The following is a 20,177-nucleotide window of genomic DNA, read 5'->3' as shown; positions in this document are numbered from 1 at the left end:
TTACAAAGAGGGACGTGCAGCTGCAGACATCACACGGGGACAAAGTCAAATGAAAACAAAAATGGAGGCCAAAATGGTGTTTCTACCAGTCAAGGGCCACCAAAGTCTGACGACGAAACAACAGAAGCTTGTGGAAAGGCCAGGAAAGAGAGCCGCCCTCACAGCCTGAAAACCCAAGTTCAGACTCCAGACTCCAGAGACAGGGAACAGTAAATTTCCATTGTTTAAGCTACCCTGTTCATGGTGCTTCATTATACTAAACCTATAAAAACACTCTCTCTCTCTCTCTCTCTCTCTCTCTCTCTCTCATTCTTTTTTTGTTTTGTTTTGTTTGTTTTGTTTTGTTTTTCAAGACAGGGTTTCTCTGTAGCTTTGGTACCTGTCCCGGAACTAGCTCTTGTAGACCAGGCTGGCCTCGAACTCACAGAGATCCGCCTGCCTCTGCCTCCCCAGTGCTGGGATTAAAGGCGTGCGCCACCACCTCCTGGCCTCTCTCTCATTCTTTATTCAGGCTCCCAAGTCAGGTAACCTATGATCTGAGAGTACATATGCAGCCATCTTAAGACCACAGTCCTCAATGCGGAAACACTTCTCCTCCAATTCTGACCTCAGCCTGTGACTAGCTGTTTTGTTGGCCAAGTCTGAGGCTAAGCTGTGAGGGCCCATTGCTGGCACACTCAGGCTTGCGCTGCTCACATCGGCCAAACAGGGTATCTACAAGTGCAGAAAAGGATGCTAGAGGCTCTGCAACCTTAGCCCCTCCCACCTGCTATGGGCTTGAGGTGGGAGTCTGGGCTGGTTTGGGGGTGGAGGATAGCAGACTAGTTCCATCCATCCGCACGCAGAAGGGAATTTCTGAGCTCAGAGGCTCTCTGCGGCAGGCAGGTGGCTTGACTCGGATATCATCGGATGATTCACTGCACGCAAAGAAGCGTTTTTCCCTTTCTGGAGTAAATGGGCAGATGGATAGCCATTGGGTGAGTCACAGGGCCCGGGGCCCAAATAGCTGTGCAGATGGAGAAAAAATTGAGCCCCGTGCAGGAGGTGCCTGCCTCATCAGAATGGGGGCCTGCCCCCTGCTTGTGCAGCACCTGGCAGACACTAGAATTCCCAGAGCCACCAAAGCCCCTGAAGCAAAGGCGGCCTGGAGACTCGGCATGGTGGTGGCTGCCACCAGGACCTTGGCTACCTTTCAAAGTAACAATGATCAGAAACTTGGAAGGAAACTCAGTGTGGAAGAAATTAGAACGAAGGCGGTTGAGTGCCAGGGTCAGTGTAACCCTGGCACTAAATATCATGCGAAGATGACCAGGCATGGGAATGGCCGCCTCAGGAACCGGCATTTTCAGCTACTGACAATGGTGTCCTTCCCAGTGGCTCCTCTGAGATACAGGAGTTTCTGAAGCCACAGGCAGTTAGCCCCCACCCTGCCTCCCTTGGCCTGCAAATTCAGAATACATTGCTTTTATTTTCTTTATGGCCAAAAAGATATCCTTCAGAGATCTGCTGAGAATGTAAGAGGTTCGTGAAAGTCACCATTGAAAAGATGCCATGTTCAGCTAAAGAGGGAGGTGCCTCGACGACACAACCTACTGCAGAATCCACCTTCTAGTCCTTTCGTTCTGAAGGAACAGTAAGGGGCCATGCCAACTGTTTACTCTGCCATCCAGAACCACGGTGCATTATAGCCAGGCCATGTGACCATCTTTTTTAGTCTACATACTCAGTCAGGAGTCCATGGGGAATAATATATGGTCTTGGAAGGCCACATAAGCAATCGTTGTAAATACATAAACAATAATCTGAAAACTAACATCACGTTATAATTAACAGCATGCTGAAAATGGGCTGGGAGGATCAAGGAGAGGGTGACTTTCAGTTTGGATTTGAAGGTAAGTGGGACTCTTCCAGGTTACATGATGGTAGAAAAGGGTCCATAGGAAGGGAAGACCTTACTCAAAAGCTAATAAGAATGAGTAATAAGTCTGGGGTGCTGAAGGGATGGGTGTTCAGGGCAAGAGGAAGCCAAGGAGGTAGCCAGATGAGCATGGCTATGTAAGACTCCTCCCTCTCTCTATTCCTGAGTTGCAAGGGAACCAATGTATGTTTTGTCCTGCTATGTAATAGTTCTCAATGGAGAGAAAGAGCCAACGGGAGTGAACTGGCGAGGGAAGACTAGCTCAGAGAGCCTGGGAGCTCAAGCAAGGGATCCTGAAGCCCCAACAGTCAACATGGAGGCCCAAAGAGGAGGAATAGGATCTGTATCACTGTGGGTTCTCAGAAGAAAGGACCTGCTACCCAGAGGGGCAGATGGGTAGAGGTGGCAGGTTTCAGGGTTTCTCACATGGCTGGCATAGAAGCAGAGAAAAGGGGTCGGCTATCACTGTGGACATGTTGTTTTGGTGAAGACATGGTCGCGGGTCGTCTAACTGAAATGTCCGACAGGCTGGTAGAAATATGGGCACGGAACCTGAGAGAGAGGACTCAGAGGACGTATTTTTCCTCTGACACATTTCTGTCCAGCTTCCATTCCTGAGGTTTGGCTCGGCCCACTGTGGACTGATGGGGGAAGCGCCGCTCTGAGATCCTGGGTGTATTTACACAGCCAAAGTGGCAAAGCCATTGCCTTCCCCACTCATGCATAGGAGCAGAACTTGTGGAGACTCACGGGTCCCTGCCTGAGGACAGGACCCTAAGGATGCAGTTCTGGGCTGGCACTGAAGGTCTGTCTCCGGCTACATCTCTTCCAGGTGAGGTGTGTTCCTCCGGGATTGCCGAAGCCCAGAGTTCCCAAGGACCAGCTGGCAAGTGGGAACCAAAGGCGGAGGAGGGAGAGGTTCCGGCTCCTCCCTGGCTCTCCCTTTTGGATCCCAGAAGGACTTGGTGCCAGGAGAAGATTCAACATTCAAAGCAGTCAGCAATGTGTGTCATGAGGCAGTAGGATGGCCAAGACGGGAAAAAGAGAATGCCAGGACATTCACCAAATATCCTAGTGGAATTCTTATGATTTGGGGGTCATCTCGGGATGCTATCACAGTGGACACACTCAAGGATGCTTGGCCATAAACCTGTCACTTGCAGGATTTGTCAGCTGTACTCTCGGTCTGAGTTGAAGTCCATAGAATGGTTTTTATTCCCATTTTACAGATGATGAAAGTAGAGTGCAGAGGTGTCAAATGGCTCTCCCTAAATCACCTCTCCAGTCAGTAGTGACTCTAGATTTGGACGCAGTCTGGCTGATTCTGGAGCCTGCCTTCTTAACCACAAAGTGACAGACTTCACCACAAGGCACACAGCGAACGGCTGATGTATTCACAGGGCTCTTTGTGCTGCTAAAAGCACTCTCTTATGCTTATATCCTCAAATTGACAGAGCCAGAGCCAAGATTAAACCCTTAGCCTGGAATGGCTTTCTACAGTCTTCTCTGGGGCTGGAAGCTAGCCCCAGCGTCTGAAGCACTGAAGCCCCTTCCAGACACAGGAAGCTAAGACACGGCATCAAGGAGCTGAACGGGCTCCCTGATGCCGCACAGCATACCTGGACCACACTCCTGGAACCACAAAGAGGAACTAATGAAGATGAATGACAGCGGCTGATGCAGACTTACCCTTCACGCTAAGAACCCTAACCGTTACAAGCGTCTCCTAGTGAGTCCCCGTGTTGATCTGTGCTCATTTTCCTTCTGGCTTCTTCTAAACTCTTGAGAGTGGAGTCTGTGTCTCTGCTCGGCATTCACTGATAGCACAGCAGACGCTATCGCTTGTTTGGCATGGCTGCGTGCACCTCTAAGCAGGATATTAGGCTGCCGAGCAGAGTAATAAACCCCGATAATTCCTAAAAATGCTTTACCTAAATATGTCCAGTGTTGATATCTGTTACATTTGCTTCAGGTATCATCTATCTTTCTTGAATCTTCAAAAGATTTCTTATATTTTTATTTCTATGTGTCTGTGTGGGGTTATGTGCGGGCACGCCCAGAGGCTAGATGCATCAGATCCTCTGGAGCTGGAGTCAGGCAGTTGTGAGCTGCTCCAGTCCTCTGTTAGAGCAGTACAGGCTTTGAAGGGCTGAGCCATCTCTTTAGCCCCTCATTTCTCTTTAATTTTTATATTTTTTCACTTAAGAGGAAGTTGTAGATGACTGCCTTTTACCCTTAGTTGCATATATTTTGTAATTATATTTGCATATCATTTTGTCTAAAATTCTACCCTTTCAAATTATAATGCAATTATCTCCATCACTGGATGAACTCCTATACACTGGAGTTATCGAGTCTATTATCCTGACTCAGATTTTTGCCAGTTTTCCCTATAATATACTTTCTTTCCATGGAGACCAAACTTATGTATTGCACCTGTTTTTCATGTCCTGGGGCAGTGGAAACATTCTGAAATTTGAATTTTTAGAAGCGAACAACTCAGTTCTTTATAGAGATACTTTGCTAAGTATCTCTATACTGATTCGTCTCTACCAAACGCCTTTCAGATTATACTGCTTTGAAAGGGATTTTAGGTCCCCCTCAATGTCTCCAAGGACATTTAGTGGTCTGTCCCACTAAAAGTTAGTCTTAGGACCAATGAGATGGCTCAGAAGGCAAAGGCTTTTGGCCACCAAGCCTGACAACCTGACTTAGATCCCCACAGCCCACGTGAAGGAGAGAACCAACACCCAAAAGCTTTACTCCGAGCACACACAGTTCACACATACACATAGAGAAAAATCAATTTAAAACTTAGTCTTAGCATACACTTCACAGACATAGTCCTAGGTGTATGGAGGGTTGAGGCAAGAGGATCTCTTGGGCCCAGGAGTAAAAGGCCGGCCTGGAGGTCACAAGTCAAACAATAAGAAGTGGGTGTCTGCTAGATTCTGCTACAGAGTCACTGCTGTTATCCTCTTGGAACGGGAAGGTGTCTTGTAAAGAGATGCTGGGAGGTTGTGCAGATGCCTGTTGTGAATCATCCATTGACGACTCTATTCATTCAAGCCTGAGTATGGGTGGGAGCAGCCAGATCCTGTCATTCCTTCTCCACAGAAGCCTGCTTCCGGCTCCGGCACGAGAAAGAACTTCCTTGCATGCCTTTATTATGAAGACTTGGAAATTTTTATTCAGCTAGTTACAATTTTTTTTTATTATGTTTGGTGATCAATCGTTTCGGAAACTTGTCAGGTTCTCTAGGTAAATCATTTCATCTAATTCTTGAGACAGTTCTGCTTCCGGGGTCATAATTATTCCTGCTATGGAGACAAAAGGAGAGAAGCTCATCAAGATTAACTTTTTCAAAAGTCAACTGGCGGTCTCTGAACTTCTTATGTCACATGCTTCAAGGTTTGTGTTTGCGTGTGCATGCATGCGCATGCGCCTGTGGGTACATGTGCAGAGTTTCTCCTAATATTCCTGATGTCTCTACACATAGGAATCCACTTCCCTTCCCACCTTTTTGATGTTAAAATGATGGTTCAGAGAGGCTAAAGAGTTACAAAAGCTGTGTTGAGAACCTGAGGGGCTCCCTAAAACCGCGAATTATTTGCCAGCTGACCACACTGCCCCTCCTTTTGCAGATGGAGGATGTGACCGTCTGGGCTTTACTGTTACTCAGATGAATCCATTTGGGACAGTTAACAGCAGAAATTGGGACTTTCTTAGTGGCAGCCTGTGTTGGTGATGGTTTCAGCTTTGACTAAAAGCTGCCTGGACTCTAAGCAGCAAGTCCAAGAGCTGTGTCCAAGTAGATCCTGCCAGAGCCCCGTGCGCTTCAGCCACTCTCTGGCAATTGGGTTACTGGAACGTCAATTTCTTGCAGTGAGTAAATCCATTTCATCGCGCAGAGGAAACTCCGGGGAGGTCTTTAGTCACATATACACATAAACACACCTTCTGATTTATCATCCCGGTAAATATGGATTTTTCCATTCTTACTCGTGTGTATTAATCACTATAAAGAAACTTCTCACTGGTACATCGGTGAGCCAAGGAAACTTCCTAGTAATATAGTAAAACAAATCGGAAGACCTCAATATTTAATCAAACATATGTGCTAACACATTAATCATGGCTGGCTTTGATGACCACTCCCCGATGACTTTGGAATTACTTTTGGGGACCACTCATCTCACACCTACTTCTCATGCCTGCTGAAAACACAGAATCTAGGGCGCCGTCCTACACACATCATAGCTGAGTCGTTTGGTGTTAAGGAGGCCCCGGAACTCTGATGTGTCCTACGGTGGCAGCGTGTGCTGGAGCCTCTGACAAAGCCTGGCTCCCACGGATATCGGACCGTACTAGCTTTTTCACGTCATCCTTCTGCTTCTTGCCCTCTCTGGCCTCCTGCCCACAGCAGTCACCAAAGGAAGGGATGGTTCTTCCACTCCCAAAGAATCCCTGAATGGTCACTGAGAGTTGCACTGGCCTTATGGAAGGAATGTGTGGAAGTTTCCATCTGGCTGGGTTCCCAAATGACTCCCTGCTGCAAAGAGGGAGCCCTCTCTGCTGAGTGTCCTGATGGACAGGATCTGCTCAAAGTTCCTTGCCACTCTCCCAAAGTTCTAAGAAGCTCCCTTGGGGCAGGGGATAAATCCTTTATTCTAGGTCCTGTTAAGACTGATTCACATAAACACAAGGCAGTGGTTGATTCCTCGGGCTGCATGCTGTCTTGCTGGGAAAGGGTGTTCTTTATCTCCCAGCAAGACAGCTGTGGAGTTCTGCACTGCTCCAAATGAGGGCTTCGCAGCTTCTTTCTGTTTTTATGCACTGCCCCCCCCTTATATTACAACCATCTAGACTGTAGACCAAGACAAGTTCAAAAGCCACCTAGCTGGTCAGCACCCAAGCCGGCTAAGCAACAGGGTGCTGGCAGCATTGAGCAACCAGCTCCTGGGGCGCTCCAAACAGTAGCATTTGGTGATCTTGGCTATGTCAAAATGAAGTGTCCCACTAATGCTGGTTCCAAGCTCCTGGCAGTTGAACAAGTACCTCCAAGATTCCTGCACCTTTACTGACTAGTTGTGGAGAACCCAGAGGAACAGGCCTCTCTGGGTTCCAGGAATATGTTTCGTTGGCTTTGTCTGGAGTCTGAGCAGGGAGGGCAGTGCTGACTCTGTGGTTAGTGTGTCCAGCCAGCTAGGCTTCTGTGGAATGGCATTTCTTGTCCCTCTTCTCCAGAAATACTTTTCTCCACAGGGTCCTGGAACCATGTATGTGGCAATGGACTTGAGGTTTTCCAGTGTTCTCAGATGCTCGCTTGCCTATTACAAAGCCATGCAGACATCACCCAAAGTAAGAGCTTAAGGTCTCAGAGAGAAGGAAGCAAAGGCCCCTGCTTGTCTAACACCATTGTGTGTGCATGTGTGCATGTGTGTGTGCATGCGTGTTGAAAAACAATCTGTAATACTAACAATAAAACGAAAAGAGTTGATTGCAGGAATTAGGGATGCAGTCATGTGCATTTCGAAGTCCATCCTTCCCACTGCTGCTTGGAAAACTCTCTGCTCCCTCATGTGGAGGCCCCACCTTGAATGTCTGTTTTCAACCTAGATAACCCAAGAGGCTTCACAACCCTGTGTTGCCACATGACCTCGGACCAATCGTCCAGCTACCAGAAAGCTCTCTGCTGCCAGCTGAGACCCATTCAGGTTTTAGGAAGGTCTCTTCTGGTCTTAAGAAGCAAAAGTCATTCAAATTCACCTAATACATGCACATGTTAATTTTAAGATCATAATAATCACTTGGGATGCTAGATCCCAGGCTCGAAGCACAACCGGTCCCTCTAGGGAATTGCAAAGTAGAACAGGACTCCTCTCTTCCCACGGTTCTGATTGCAAGGCCTCCCGCTCAGCACCCAGGGCTTCCTGTGTCTTTAGATGTAAACCTTACATGACAGAATCACCAGTCCCATTCCAGGAGCTCCCTATCAGCTGTCCTCATTTCCAAGGGCATTTCCCCATTCTCAGGAGCCAAAGTCTGATTGGCCCGTGTCCTCTCTTTAGGCTAGACCCTGTGTGCTTTCAGGACACTGGCATTTTGACTACTCTCAGCACAGATGTCTGTTTATATCCACTCCCTTTGAGCTCCGTCAGGGAATCAATGGGAGAAACATGATGCTAGCATGGTCCTCCAAGGAGCAATGGCCAGGGCTCGTGCAGCTCAGATGCCTCCTGACCCTGACTGGCCAAGCATAGTCATGGCATTCCAGCATCTGCCGAAGACCAGCTGCGACATCCAGTCTCATAAACTGAGCAACCACTGGGTTCTTAGACTTCCCATTTATAGCCAGCCATTGTTGGATTAGCTGGTCCACAGCCCATATGATATTTATTATCATGACTTATGGGCTGTGGACCAACTAATCCAACAATAATGGNCTACTGGGTCCTGGACTTTCCATTCACAATTAGCCATTTTGGGGTTAGCTAGACTCTAGCCTATATCATTCTAATAAATTCGAGAGAGAGGAAGAAGGAGAGAGAGAGAGAGAGAGAGAGAGAGAGAGAGAGAGAGAGAGAGAGAGAGATTTGTTCTATAGGTCTGCTACTCTAGAGAACCCTGACCAACACAGATGTCAACCCATGAAACCCAAGGACAGGAGCTTCCCCAAAGAAAAACATTTACTCCCATCAAAAACTGGTTGATGGGACCAAAGAGGCAATGGCAGCGGATATCCCCTTGGAGTGACAGACTTGAAGGGCACAGAGGCTAGTTTAACCTCAGGAACATAAGTGGGAAAGACAGCACCTGGCACTGAGACACGGATGCCCCAGAATCCTGAGACAAGCTAAGCGAATAGAAACATGAGCCCTGGACCATATTGTGTGGAGTGACGGGGAGTCGGGGAGTCGGTGACTCCGGGGCAATCTTTCAAAGAAAAAAAAATGTTGGGGCCAGTTTGGGAAGAATCCCAAGTGCAAAGCTAGGGAGACAGGATTCTCCTTCCTCACCCTCTTCCCTCCCACAGGGAGCTTCTGGAGTATTCCTCTCTCCTTTCATCTTTCCTCCCTGCCAGTCCCTTTTGTCTTCCTCCCTGCTTCAGGTATGGGACTGAGTTTTGATGTTTTTCTGATCACACACACACACACACACACACACACACACACACACGGCCTTGTGAGCGTTACAGGACACTGTTAAGTAAAGCAGGCTCCTGGGTGGACCAGGAACACCCTCCCAGCCTGTGGGCCTTCCTGTCAGGGCTGGAATTTTCGCTTTTATCTGGCAGTCTCGACACTGAGAGCACGTTACAGACACAGCACCACAGCGGGGCCTCCCAGGGAGGCTAAGCTAAGTAGATACCCCCACCCATGTACCTCTAGAGGCCCAGCTATGCTGCCCCACCCAAGGAAAGGCGAAGGTCTGAACTGGGTGTCTGGAGTTTCTCAGACCTGTGTTCATGGGACTGCTGAGCAGGTCTGGGTGTGGCCTCAGGGTGTGCTCCGTTCCCTGAGAAGCGAGCTCTACGGAACCCAATTCTATCTCATGGTTAGACATGATTTACAGCCATTCCTGCTTCGAGCTGCCCTGGACTTCCTCTGTGAGAACTCTGGGGTGAAGCAGGCTCAAAACGGATGCACCTCCGCAGGGCCAATCAGCCAGCGCCGGGGTGAATGAGCCGGGGCTTGGAGGATCTTGTAGAGGGCTCTGACAGACATAATTCTCCCCTGTCCTTGGGAGATCCAGTCATGGCTTCTCCTGGCTCAGAAAAGAGACCAAACGTCAGTCAGAATTGTAAAAATACGCTTTGCTTGCTGCATGCAGACGGGCATTAAGGCCTTTCTTTGTGTGAGCCAACTTCAGGATTGCTCAAACCAGGACAGTGTTTGTCCACTTCCTATCACAACAGATACAGGTTTCTGTTTGCTATCGGGGGCAGCTTTTCCAACAGAAGCACGCCTCAGGCTCAAGAAGGAGTCCACTTAAGGGAAGGGCCCTCACGCTGAGTCCTCAGATAACCATTGGGACAGGAAGAATGGATACAGAGGGTCACCCGAGGGTACGTTCCAGCACTTGCTTCTTCAGAGGTTTTCTGCTGTCTTGGGCTCGGGGTTTTGTGTACCTTGTTCCAGGTCAAAGCTGTGGCACTGTAGACCTGAGTTCATTCCTGAAGCAATCAAACACTTGATCTCACAGCAGAACACATGGTACCACTGGATGCTGGGTTGACACCAGGCCATACAAACCCTTGGAACCAGAGGGTAAGGGGCATGCGGCTCTTTGAAGCAAAAAGTGAGGGACTCTTGCCGGTGGCAAGGCTGCTGGCTGTCACAGATAAGAACAACAGATCTTCTCTCAGGGTGGGGGTGTGGTGTGGGAAGCTGAGCCTCTGGGCCTTCCCCAGTGTGGCAGTTGCAGATGTTAGGAGCCTAAGTGCTGGGGTGAGCTGGGGTTACCACTGCTTGGTTACTTATTAACTCTGTGACTCTGAACAAGTTGCCTAATCTGGTATTTGACTCCCTCACGGGCATAATGGAATAACAGTAGTCACCTACTTCACCGGGTGAATTTGAGAATTAAATAAGTATTCAGGGAAGAGTCGGTGTGAAGCCTAGCAAGGGCAACTGTGCTTTGTAACCAGGAAGTGCTCTGTCCTCTTGAGGCCTCTTGAACACCTGAGACGGGCCCCACTCCTGAGGTCGGCCCCACTCCTGAGGTCGGCCCCACTCCTGAGGTCGGCCCCACTCCTGAGATAGGCTTCTTAAGGCCTAGCTTTTCACTCTAGGAGAGGAACCCAGCACAGGGCAGGAATCCTCCATGCCCAGGCCCTCAGCTGTCCTCTACAGTAGGTTCCCTTCTCCACCTACTAGTTCTAACTTTTTGGATCAGGAGTTTAAATGCCACAAAATGATCTCTTTTGGAGCATGAGGGGACCAGACTGGAAACCCTTCTCTGGTTTGCCCACACGAAGAGGCAAGCCTATGGGGTTTCCCTGGCTTGAAGTTCTGTCCTCAGCAGCTGGGTCCAGGTGGGGAAAAACTAGTTTTCAGAGTAATTTAAAAAAAAATCTTTTTTCACATGTCATATTTCCAGTCAGGCAAATGTAGCTGGGCCTCCGCAGATGCTCCGGAGTGCAGGCTCAAAGGCGGCAGGCCTGCCAAAGCTCACAGCTGGAATTTGGGGGGGGGGGGGGGTAGTGACGACCTGAAAACCAAGAGTATGTGCAGAAAGCTAAACAACTGGGGAGCCATTAGCCCAAGACGAGGGGATGGACAGCTCCAAGAGCAAAGAAGGCTGTCAGCCGGACACGCCCAGCTCCTCATCCTGACTGCAGGGCCAGAGCCTAGCATCCCCAGCAGCGACGGTCCCTGAGAGGGAAGACCGAGACCAGGCTGTTGACATCACTGACAGGGACAAAGAAGACAGAAATGGGGGTGGGCCAAAGCAGAAACAGGGAAGGATAGCCCTCTACCAAACATGGAGATGGTATGTTGTGGCACATAATGACGGTGCACACACGGGGACATGGTCATGTGTGGAGGGGTTTCTGAAAAGGGTTTCAAAGGCCACAGGGACTGCAGAACCAGAGAGACCTTGTGCTGGCATTGTTAGCACACCTCACCCTAGCTTGTGTGACTCCACTTCCATTCCTGTCACCTAGTAGAGAGGATGATTATTGTGTTTCACGTGTCTTGAGGATTTAGAGGGGATCTAGCAAGGTGCCGAGTGTGCCCAGCAATCGAGAGAGAATATCGTCAGCTGAGAATAGAACAGAAACCCAAATGCAGAGGTGGGAACAGGTGAGGCGAGCCATTTGCATCCTCCAGAAAGCCCTGTTTCCCCATGGTCCAGTTACACCGGGGTTACCCCATTCCTGGCCCAGCACTGTCATACTTTGGTCCTTGCTGCCTTTCTACTTGCGAGGACTGGGACACTTTTCCACGTACCGAAGTGGTTCAGGCTCCCCAGCTATCAAGGTCCAACTTGAAGGCTACCTCTTCCAGGCTTTCTCCGGTTCTTACTTCTGTCTCTCGTAGCTGGGACTCATCTTCTCTGTGAAGCTTGCGTGACTTCCCTAAGGTCAGAGGCCTGCTCCTTTCCCAGCGTCGCCAGCTCCTGGCATGTGTTGGTCGAGAGGAAACTACTGGGAACATATAAATAGTGAGCTCTGCGAAACGGTGGTAAACCAGTTCATTCTCCACCATAGGAAAGCCAGGGCGGAAATGGACTCCAGCTGCACCATGGGAAACTTCAGTCAGATTCGAAGAATTCCCTTAGTGAGAGTGATAGATCCCAGACCAGGTCCCTTGGGACCGTGTGGAATTTCCTTCATGGGTCTTTAGGAAGGAGTGCTTTTAATGGTTTGGGTGATTCTGAGTTTTGTTGAAAGGGCATCTCTCTTAGCATGAGTCACCAGCAACCCAGATGACAGTAAAGGGGCTTTTGGCTCTTGGTCACTGGGTTATCTAAATGGCCTGCTGTGCTGAACACTATTTGACAGGGGAGGCCACACGCCTGAGGGGAAGACAGAAAAGTCTTGCTCCTATAGGCTTTACTCTGAGCCTATAAGCAAATGAGGCATTTGTCAAGGGTTACTCACCTATATTTGAATTAATAAATGCATAAGAGACATCAGGCTATAGTGCCAGCACGCACATTTGGTGGTGGTGGTGGACACAGAACATCCTAAGATGAGAGCTGATGTCTCCAGAAGGAGCCCCATGAATTAAAAGCTTCACTGGATGGCTGGCTGGGCCCAGGAAGGCATATTATAGCCAGCTGGGCCTCACTGGCAGAGGCTGTGGCCAGGATCCTGGGGTCAATTACATGAAAGACTGGATAGCTATGTAGTGTGACAGCCAACTGCTCCGGATATGGTTTTGATCATCTTGATGGAAAACCAGCCTGGTTCTGGTCCCCAAATGTCTGATGTTGGCTAAGCATCCCAGTGCTATACTCTGGTACCTTGGTATGTGCATTCCTTCCCCTAGGACAGCTCTCCCAGGCCAGGAGCCTCACCCACGTCAGTGGTTACTGCCTTGGTAGAGCATCTCTTGGCTGCTGAGCAGGCCAAAGTCAGTGGACCATGGCTAGTTCAGCACCGTTAACTAGCTGCAGCTTAACTCAGTGCTATTAAAGGCAGTGACGGAGGTGTGGCATCTGAGTGGAGTCCAAGAAGGGCCTGAGGGAAGAGGAAACGCATGGCATAATTCTCAAGAGTTAGCACTTATTTGGGGGCCTGAGAAAATATTTCCTCACACCCACAGTCACCTCGTTTCAACTGTCAATCAAGTCTATATCTAACCATGGAGCTCTTACAACCAAACAGCCACACTGCCAGAACTAACATGATTGCAACATCAGCAAGCCATTGGGCATGAGACCCTTCAAGTTCTGCTCCAGGTAGCGGCTAAAAGCAAACCAAAACCCTTTCACATTGTGAAGGCACAAAAGTCAGGGTGACTGGGAAGCCTATTGGAAAAGACAAGACCAGACAGGACAGGAACGGAGAGACATACATTTTGTTCTCTTGGCAATAGTATCAGACATGTGTGTGCTTGGGCTGGTTGTCAGCTTGACACAGGAGAGTTGCTTAGGAAGAGGGAAGTTCAATGGAGGCACTGCCTTCAACAGACTGGCCTGTGGGCATGTCTTCGGGGCGTGTCTTAACTGCTTGGAAATGCAGGAGAACCTAGCCCACTGTGGGTGGTGCCATCCCTAGGCAGCTGGGCCTGAGCTGTAGAAGTAGCTATGACTTGCTGAAGAAATCAAGCTAGTAAGCATCATTCCTCCATGGCTCTTGCCTCTTTGCCTGTTTGAGCTCCTGACCTGGCTTCCCTTAATTAATAGCCTGCTGTGATGGGGATATGTACACCAAAGACTCATAAAGCCTCAGCTCACAACCAAACATATCGTGCGTGTGGACTTTAAGGACTGAGTGGTGTTAGAGGCCCTGTAAACCTGGCGAGGACAACAGGTGTGGGCTATGTGTGCTGTTCCCAGAGCTCAGCCAAGGCCAGGCTTGTCAGAAGAACATGACAGACGGCTCACCTGTGACCCACACATTCCAGTGGTTTTCCTCCTTAGATCCAGGCTCCAAAGGTGCATCCCCAGCTCTCTCTCCTCCTTGATGTGGGGCAAAGCATTTGGTGAGAAGCCTCACCCTGGGCCCCCAGGTCCCCTTTCTTCAGAGACCTCCACGAGTCCTTGGGACCTGAGCTAGGACTAGAAGTTCACTGTAAACCTGGGTCCTAAGCCACAACTCAGGATTCCCTTGGAAGGCTCGAGAAGTGAGAACACTCAGTGGTTCAGTCTGCTTGTGTTTTCTATCAAGTTCTAGAGAAGGTTACCTGCTTAAAGAATTGACATTTGCGGGGCTCCAGGAGATAAAATCATTAGTTTTTTGTTTTGTTTTACGGGATGTGGCAATGTGAGAGAGTTAGCTAACCGTGAGAGAGGCTTGAGCAGCCGACTCAAGTATTCCAGCATTTGACCTCTTGGTAAGCGGAACACAGAGCCACTCCCAGCTCATAAAAAACAGCTCTGTAGTTGACATTCGTAACTGTAAAGGGCCCAGACTTGTGACCTTTGATCAGTGTGTAAATGCGTATTAGAAGAAATTGAGATGTGTTGAGTCGAACTGATTAGAAATTCAAGAAACGAACACACCATCAAATGGAAAAATCATTTAATTCAAAAGTCATACTTCCACTCACTTTACAGGGATTGCCAGGTACACAAACCAAACACAGAAAGCCAAGTTTTACAGGTGCTTGACAGAAATCGTATTTTCTTTATAGATACGCACAATGGCACAGAAACACATTTTTTAAAAAGCCTGAACATGGCAAAACTGTTGTTTTTTTTAATAACAGGAAAAATGTCCTATCCTAGCTACTTTTTAATTACAGAATTTGATTCTATGCACCAGTCAATATTCAACACTGAAATTTACAACAGTGCGTTAGGATTTTCCCAAAGAAAATATTAAAGTGCCTCTTATAAGTACTTTATTGATATTATATCATACAGCACTGTACAGTCTACTCAAAGGCAGCCTAAAAGAGGGATTAAACATGCAAACAGTTTAGTTCCCAAGATACAGACTAGCTGTCTTTGAGAGTGCTTTTGAACACTAGCCTAGCATTAGCTACTGGGAATTGATGGGTCTGAGTTTTTAACACGACTTAAGAAGTCACCAAGGAATACAGCTGCAGACAACTATGTAGGAAATGTGAACGCAGGCTTTAGATGGCACTTCATCTCTAACTTTGATCTTGTGCGTGGAGATCAACAGCCTCTCCTTCCGCTGAGACCCTCCCTCCAAGGCTGTCTACAGGCTTCGGAAGTGCCAGCTAATGTCTGTCTACACGTGAGGCTGCAGCTTTACACATGTAGCTATGTGCTGCACACGACACATACACACGGACACATGCACACACAACTTTTAGAATCACCAGATGTATGTTTTCACAGACGCAACGCTGGTCCTGGCATCTTGACCCCCAGGAACGCTGTTTGTTGGTGCTGCTCAGAAGCCTATGGGAACTGTGGGTGGGGTATGACACAGAGTGTCCCGGCCTGGCTGAAGCTACTCCAGGTCACTCGGACATTGAATGACCCATAATCTGGTCCCCACCGACCACTAATTTTGACACAACAGTTCTTGACTCACCTTCCGTGGGTCAGGACTTTGCTCAGTTGCTCTCTAAGACATTCCATGAAGGGTATTTTCATTTTGTTTTCTCCTATAGACTTGTGAAAAATTATTAGTAGTGGAATTCTTCCCGTGACAGTCCATTTCCACCCTGCAGCCCCCCAACCTGACACCCTCAGTAAGAGCAATATCACAGCACTCTTTAAAGATCTGGGGCTCCTCAGTGTGGTTCATGTTTTCCTTTCCGATCCTGGCATTTTTATATCTATGCTTTTCTTCCCATGAACACAGGGCTGCCTCTGAGTGACATCGGGAATCTCTCGTCTGCTTGAGGAAACTCTTTAAGTTAGACAAGTTCCGTGGGCGGCGAAAGGAAGAACACTAATTATTACTTGCTGGAGTCTTGTCTCAGGTGTGCTGGAGGAACGTGCAGGGCTCACTGCTCTCAGCTGCTGTCATTTGGATGCTAGGCTCACAGGCAACCACTAGATCAGCATGGCTGCCGAAATCTGTGAGCACAAGAGACATTTTACAGCCCCCACTGTGGGGTGTGAGGGGCACCTGGCCGGTGAAAGGGCTGTATGGGGCAGGACTGTCGACTGCAGTGAGCATTGGTAAGTTTGCCAGAGGTGGCAGCTAGCTCCCCACACAGACACCCAGGACATTCCTTTGAAAGTCGGGTATCTAAACAGATGCTTGGTTCCCTTGTCTCCTAGGAGTGATGGGTGATAGAGCAAATGTGGGGTGCTGGGGTGTCACTGGTGCACCCCGGAGCTCCATAGCTCTGAAGGTAGGAGAAGCAGAGGCCAGAGGATGAAAGGTGCCAACAGCCAGCCACAAACAGAGAAATGGTCACACCATCTTTAGTCTGTTATATCCCTAGGCCTCAACAATGGATGCTTCTGGAACCTCTACGATGGAGAAATAGCTTTTGGTAGGATGGGTTCTACGGTTTTCAGGAGGAAAAAGCACTTGGCAAGGATTTCTCTCTGAGCTCCAGGTGTGGCGCGCTCATGTCTGGAGTTGTGGGCAAGTGCCTGCACTTCCCAAGAGACCAGCATGGTTTCCGGCCCACCCGGGTCAATGTGCAAGTACTCATGCTAGCTTGCTCTTTGCGGCACTGTAGAAAAGCACCCACAAGACTTCCCCATCGGCTTCAGAAATACTAAAAACTGCCTCCAATACTGATAGAATACTGAGGGGCCCACTAAATGGAGTTGACTCTTATACACTGATCTTGAAAATTGGGAGAGAATAATCTTGAGCAAGTCCAGATTTCCCTTGCTTGGGGATAGGGATTTGAAACAATTGTCTTCTCATAGCACGGCACTGTTCAGTTACGGAACTCTGTCTCTCAAGGAGGAGTGAGGCCAATCATCATAAGGCCCCAAATTCAGGTCAGAACCAAGTGATCACGGGGCCTTACAAGAGGAACTCAAAGCTCCGGGAAATGTTTGGGAGTTTGGTCAATGGACTTCCATTCTGGTAACTCACTCCCCACGTGTCCTACCCCAGTTTTTCTTATCTGTGGGAGCTAACGGGTGTTCAGAGAGCAGAAAGGGTACATTTCAATTTTAATCTTCCAGTTCACTTGGCTCATATTCATCCCCCCCAGTTCTTCAGCTGATGGGGAGAAGGGAGGCCTAGCTGGACAGAGGGAAATGGAGTGGCCATCTGTCATAGGCCACACATGGCCTGGGGGAAACTGGAAGGAGGTCAGCCTCCGAGAGCAGCTTCACACCGCGGCCAGCTCAGGAGAGGAGTGTGCATCCAAGCAGTCATGCTGGGCCCTGACTACAGAACACCTCGCTTATGATGAGGCTGGTGACTATTTAAATCATCAGATATATTAAAAGGATCATGCTGGGCTCTTTCAATTTGGAAAGCGCAATGCTATTTGAGCGTGCATGCCCTTCGGGCCCCATTTCCCAACTTCTTCTCAAGCTCACAGGGAAGAGTCTATTTCCTTTCTTCCTTTAGATTTCAATCCCGCTCCCCACCCCCACACATGGCTGGCTTAGGACTTTAGCAATCCTCTTGCCTCTGCCTCCCAAGTGAAAAGACTACAGGCAGGGCCATTACACCCAGCTTCAGTGGCAGTTCTGAGACTTGTGTTTGCCTTGCTCTGCTTCAGCCCGGGTCCCTGACTGAAGGGTGGAGTCACCTAACTCCTACGAGTTCCCCTGCGTCAACATGACAGTCCTTTAGCCGGTAAACTCAATGCCTAGTCACAGTGAACTCCTACTAACATTGCAGCCACTCTGGAAACTGTAATGGCGCGGTCTAGCTCCCTCTTGGCAAGTTCTTTGACTTTGGAGCTTTAGGGAACCTGGAGGTGAAAGGGGAGCGCAGAAACACATCTACAGAAAGAGAGGACTCAGAGTCATAGCAGCTGACTTTCTTTTGTTCTTAGAACTGATAGACACTTTTACATACTAGCTAGGCTGTATCTATAAAACCTTAGGAAGTGAGGAAGAAAAGGAGCAAGTGTCTCCTCTCCTTTTGTCTGGACATCCTGGGATACCAAGAAATACACCTGAGAAGAACAAACAAAAACAAACATGTCTCCCCTTGCCTCACCTATCTAAATCCTGAGTGCCACTTTACTGTTAGTTGGGAGTTTATTACCTGAAAATGCTTTTTGAACTCCAAAGCCCCAAATCACATGGAGATAAAGAAAACTGAATACAATTAGCTTTTCAGGTTTTCAGGTTAACCTGCAGGAACCACAAGAAACATTCTCTCTCTGGGTCAGAGAGGGGCCATGACCTTGACTCATCAGCCCTGCCTCTCCCACCCTTCAACACACCTGCTAGGCAATCAAAATCGCTAACTACATGGAGCAACTAGCTTAAAATATCAAATATAAAACTTTACCATATAATATATCAAATCATTCTATTTACAAGTTTATCTTTAAAAAAAGCAAAAGATACAGTAATTCAACACAATTCAAGTTTTTCATTTCTTCATTAAAGAACCCTAGGGAATTCCAGAGCCATAGACACTCTGGAGCAACCCTGCCATCCAAGGGGCTCCTGGCATGTGTGACAGATTGTCCAGAGTCTGTCTACTAAGGTCATCATGTGTGCAGATACCATGATTCTGTTCTTTGGAGGCCATGCGACATCGCAACGTCCAGGTGGTCTCCCAGGCACAGCAGTTAAAACCCAGCGCCTTTTATTCAGGAATCCCCTCCTAGAAGGTGCCCACCCTAGCCTGGAGGCCTCAACATCTGGTGTCTTCCATGTTCTTAATGGTCTCTACTAGGCTCATGCCTGGGCACCCTAGTTCATGATTCCTTCTTTTCCTGGGTGGCAGTGTATATACAGAGGTCCTTTAACAATGCAGGCTACAGGTTTGGCCCAAGAGTCATCTCTAAACTCCACAGGACCTCCATAGCAAAAGCATTCTAGGGAGCAGTTGGGAGTCATTGGCAAGAGCAAAGACAGGCAGCAGAGAGAGAGGGGACTGGAAGGGACCCATCAAATGCTAGCCAGGAGGAGGCAGCATCTTACCCTGTGAAGCAAGAACTCATTGCATGAAGAACAGAAGTACTGACCATGTATGGGATTTAATCTCAACAGGTTCCTAGAGTTTGCTCCAAACCTATCCTGGTGATGCAGACATTCACCAGAAAAGGAACAGTCCCTAGCTGCTATCCTGTCTGCCACGGATAGACCACCCTAATGGTCTAATCCTCTGCTTCAGATTGTTGGGAGACCATTCAAGAAAACCACCAGAGCTGGTAGAAGGCGGTGTCATACAAAGAGGAGTATTATTTTTGGCTTAGTTTTAGAGTAGGTTGGGTTGCTATGGTTACTAGGTGATGGCAGTGATGGAAGCCTTCAGTGGCAGAGAACGTGAGGGGCATGTGCTACTCTGCATAAGAGGACTGGACTGAAATCTGCTGACCATGGGCCAACAGCTGCTCAAGAGATGGTGAGAGATTGGACCTTACATAAACAGTGCGGCAACCCCTGCATCCTGTGTGCTTGCCGACAGGCCCAGCTGCCTGCAGCACTGTGTCTCTGGGAGAAGGGAGGAGAGAGAAAGAGCGTCCGCTGTAAACAGCAGTAGAGGCAGCCTGCAGCGTGGTGCCCTGCCTTGTCCAATTCAGCAATGCTGCACTTTCTGTAGGACTGTTCTCCTTGTTTCCTCTTTCCAGGAGGCTGGGGGTTTGGATGACGGTTGAAATGAAATCAGGGCTCACTATTTAGGGCACGCAGGAGAAAACGGCTTTGCGAGCCTTCCTCTAGGTTACCAAAATCAAGTGGCCTCCTCTGCTTGCTGGGTTTCAGTTCTAGCAGCATCACTGTGGTGCTATCAGCTGAGATGATCATGGAGAGACGTGACACAAGTTCCTGGATGCATTCATGTTGGCAAGAAGCAACAGTCAGGCTCCCTGCTTTCTCGGTGGCAATGAAGAGTGGTCCACAACACCAGAATCAGTAGTTGTCATGGAGACCACGTAAAGCTCAGCAGCTCTGCCAGGGCCGGAGGTTAGAGGAACTCCACGTAGTTCTCTGGGATGAGGCCAGTCTTTCCATTCAGAGTCCCCTCCAACCAGCCAGGCTCCTGAGATGGATGAAC

The 20,177-nt window shown here is 48.7% G+C and overlaps 1 protein-coding gene across 8 annotated transcripts in view; it reads right to left on the bottom strand.

Annotated features, from left to right (window-relative positions):
• Window positions 1-14,600: 14,600 nt before the first annotated feature.
• Window positions 14,601-20,177, bottom strand: part of Arhgap26 (Rho GTPase activating protein 26) — a 1,368,274-nt gene continuing 1,362,697 nt past the window's right edge. For all 8 annotated transcript variants that reach the window (XM_050161399.1, XM_050161408.1, XM_050161390.1 and 5 more), the window contains one exon: window positions 14,601-20,176. In XM_050161399.1, the coding sequence (XP_050017356.1) occupies window positions 20,088-20,176 (89 nt within the window). In that variant the 3' untranslated portion in view covers window positions 14,601-20,087. The remainder of the gene's footprint in view (window position 20,177) is intronic.

This window comes from Alexandromys fortis, unplaced genomic scaffold (genome assembly GCF_014885135.2).
Source record: "Alexandromys fortis isolate MF-2015 unplaced genomic scaffold, M_Fortis_MF-2015_v1.1 scaffold_17, whole genome shotgun sequence".
NCBI lineage: Eukaryota > Metazoa > Chordata > Mammalia > Rodentia > Cricetidae > Alexandromys > Alexandromys fortis.
Note: the sequence above shows the minus strand (reverse complement) of the source record. Positions and strands in the feature narration are given on the sequence as shown.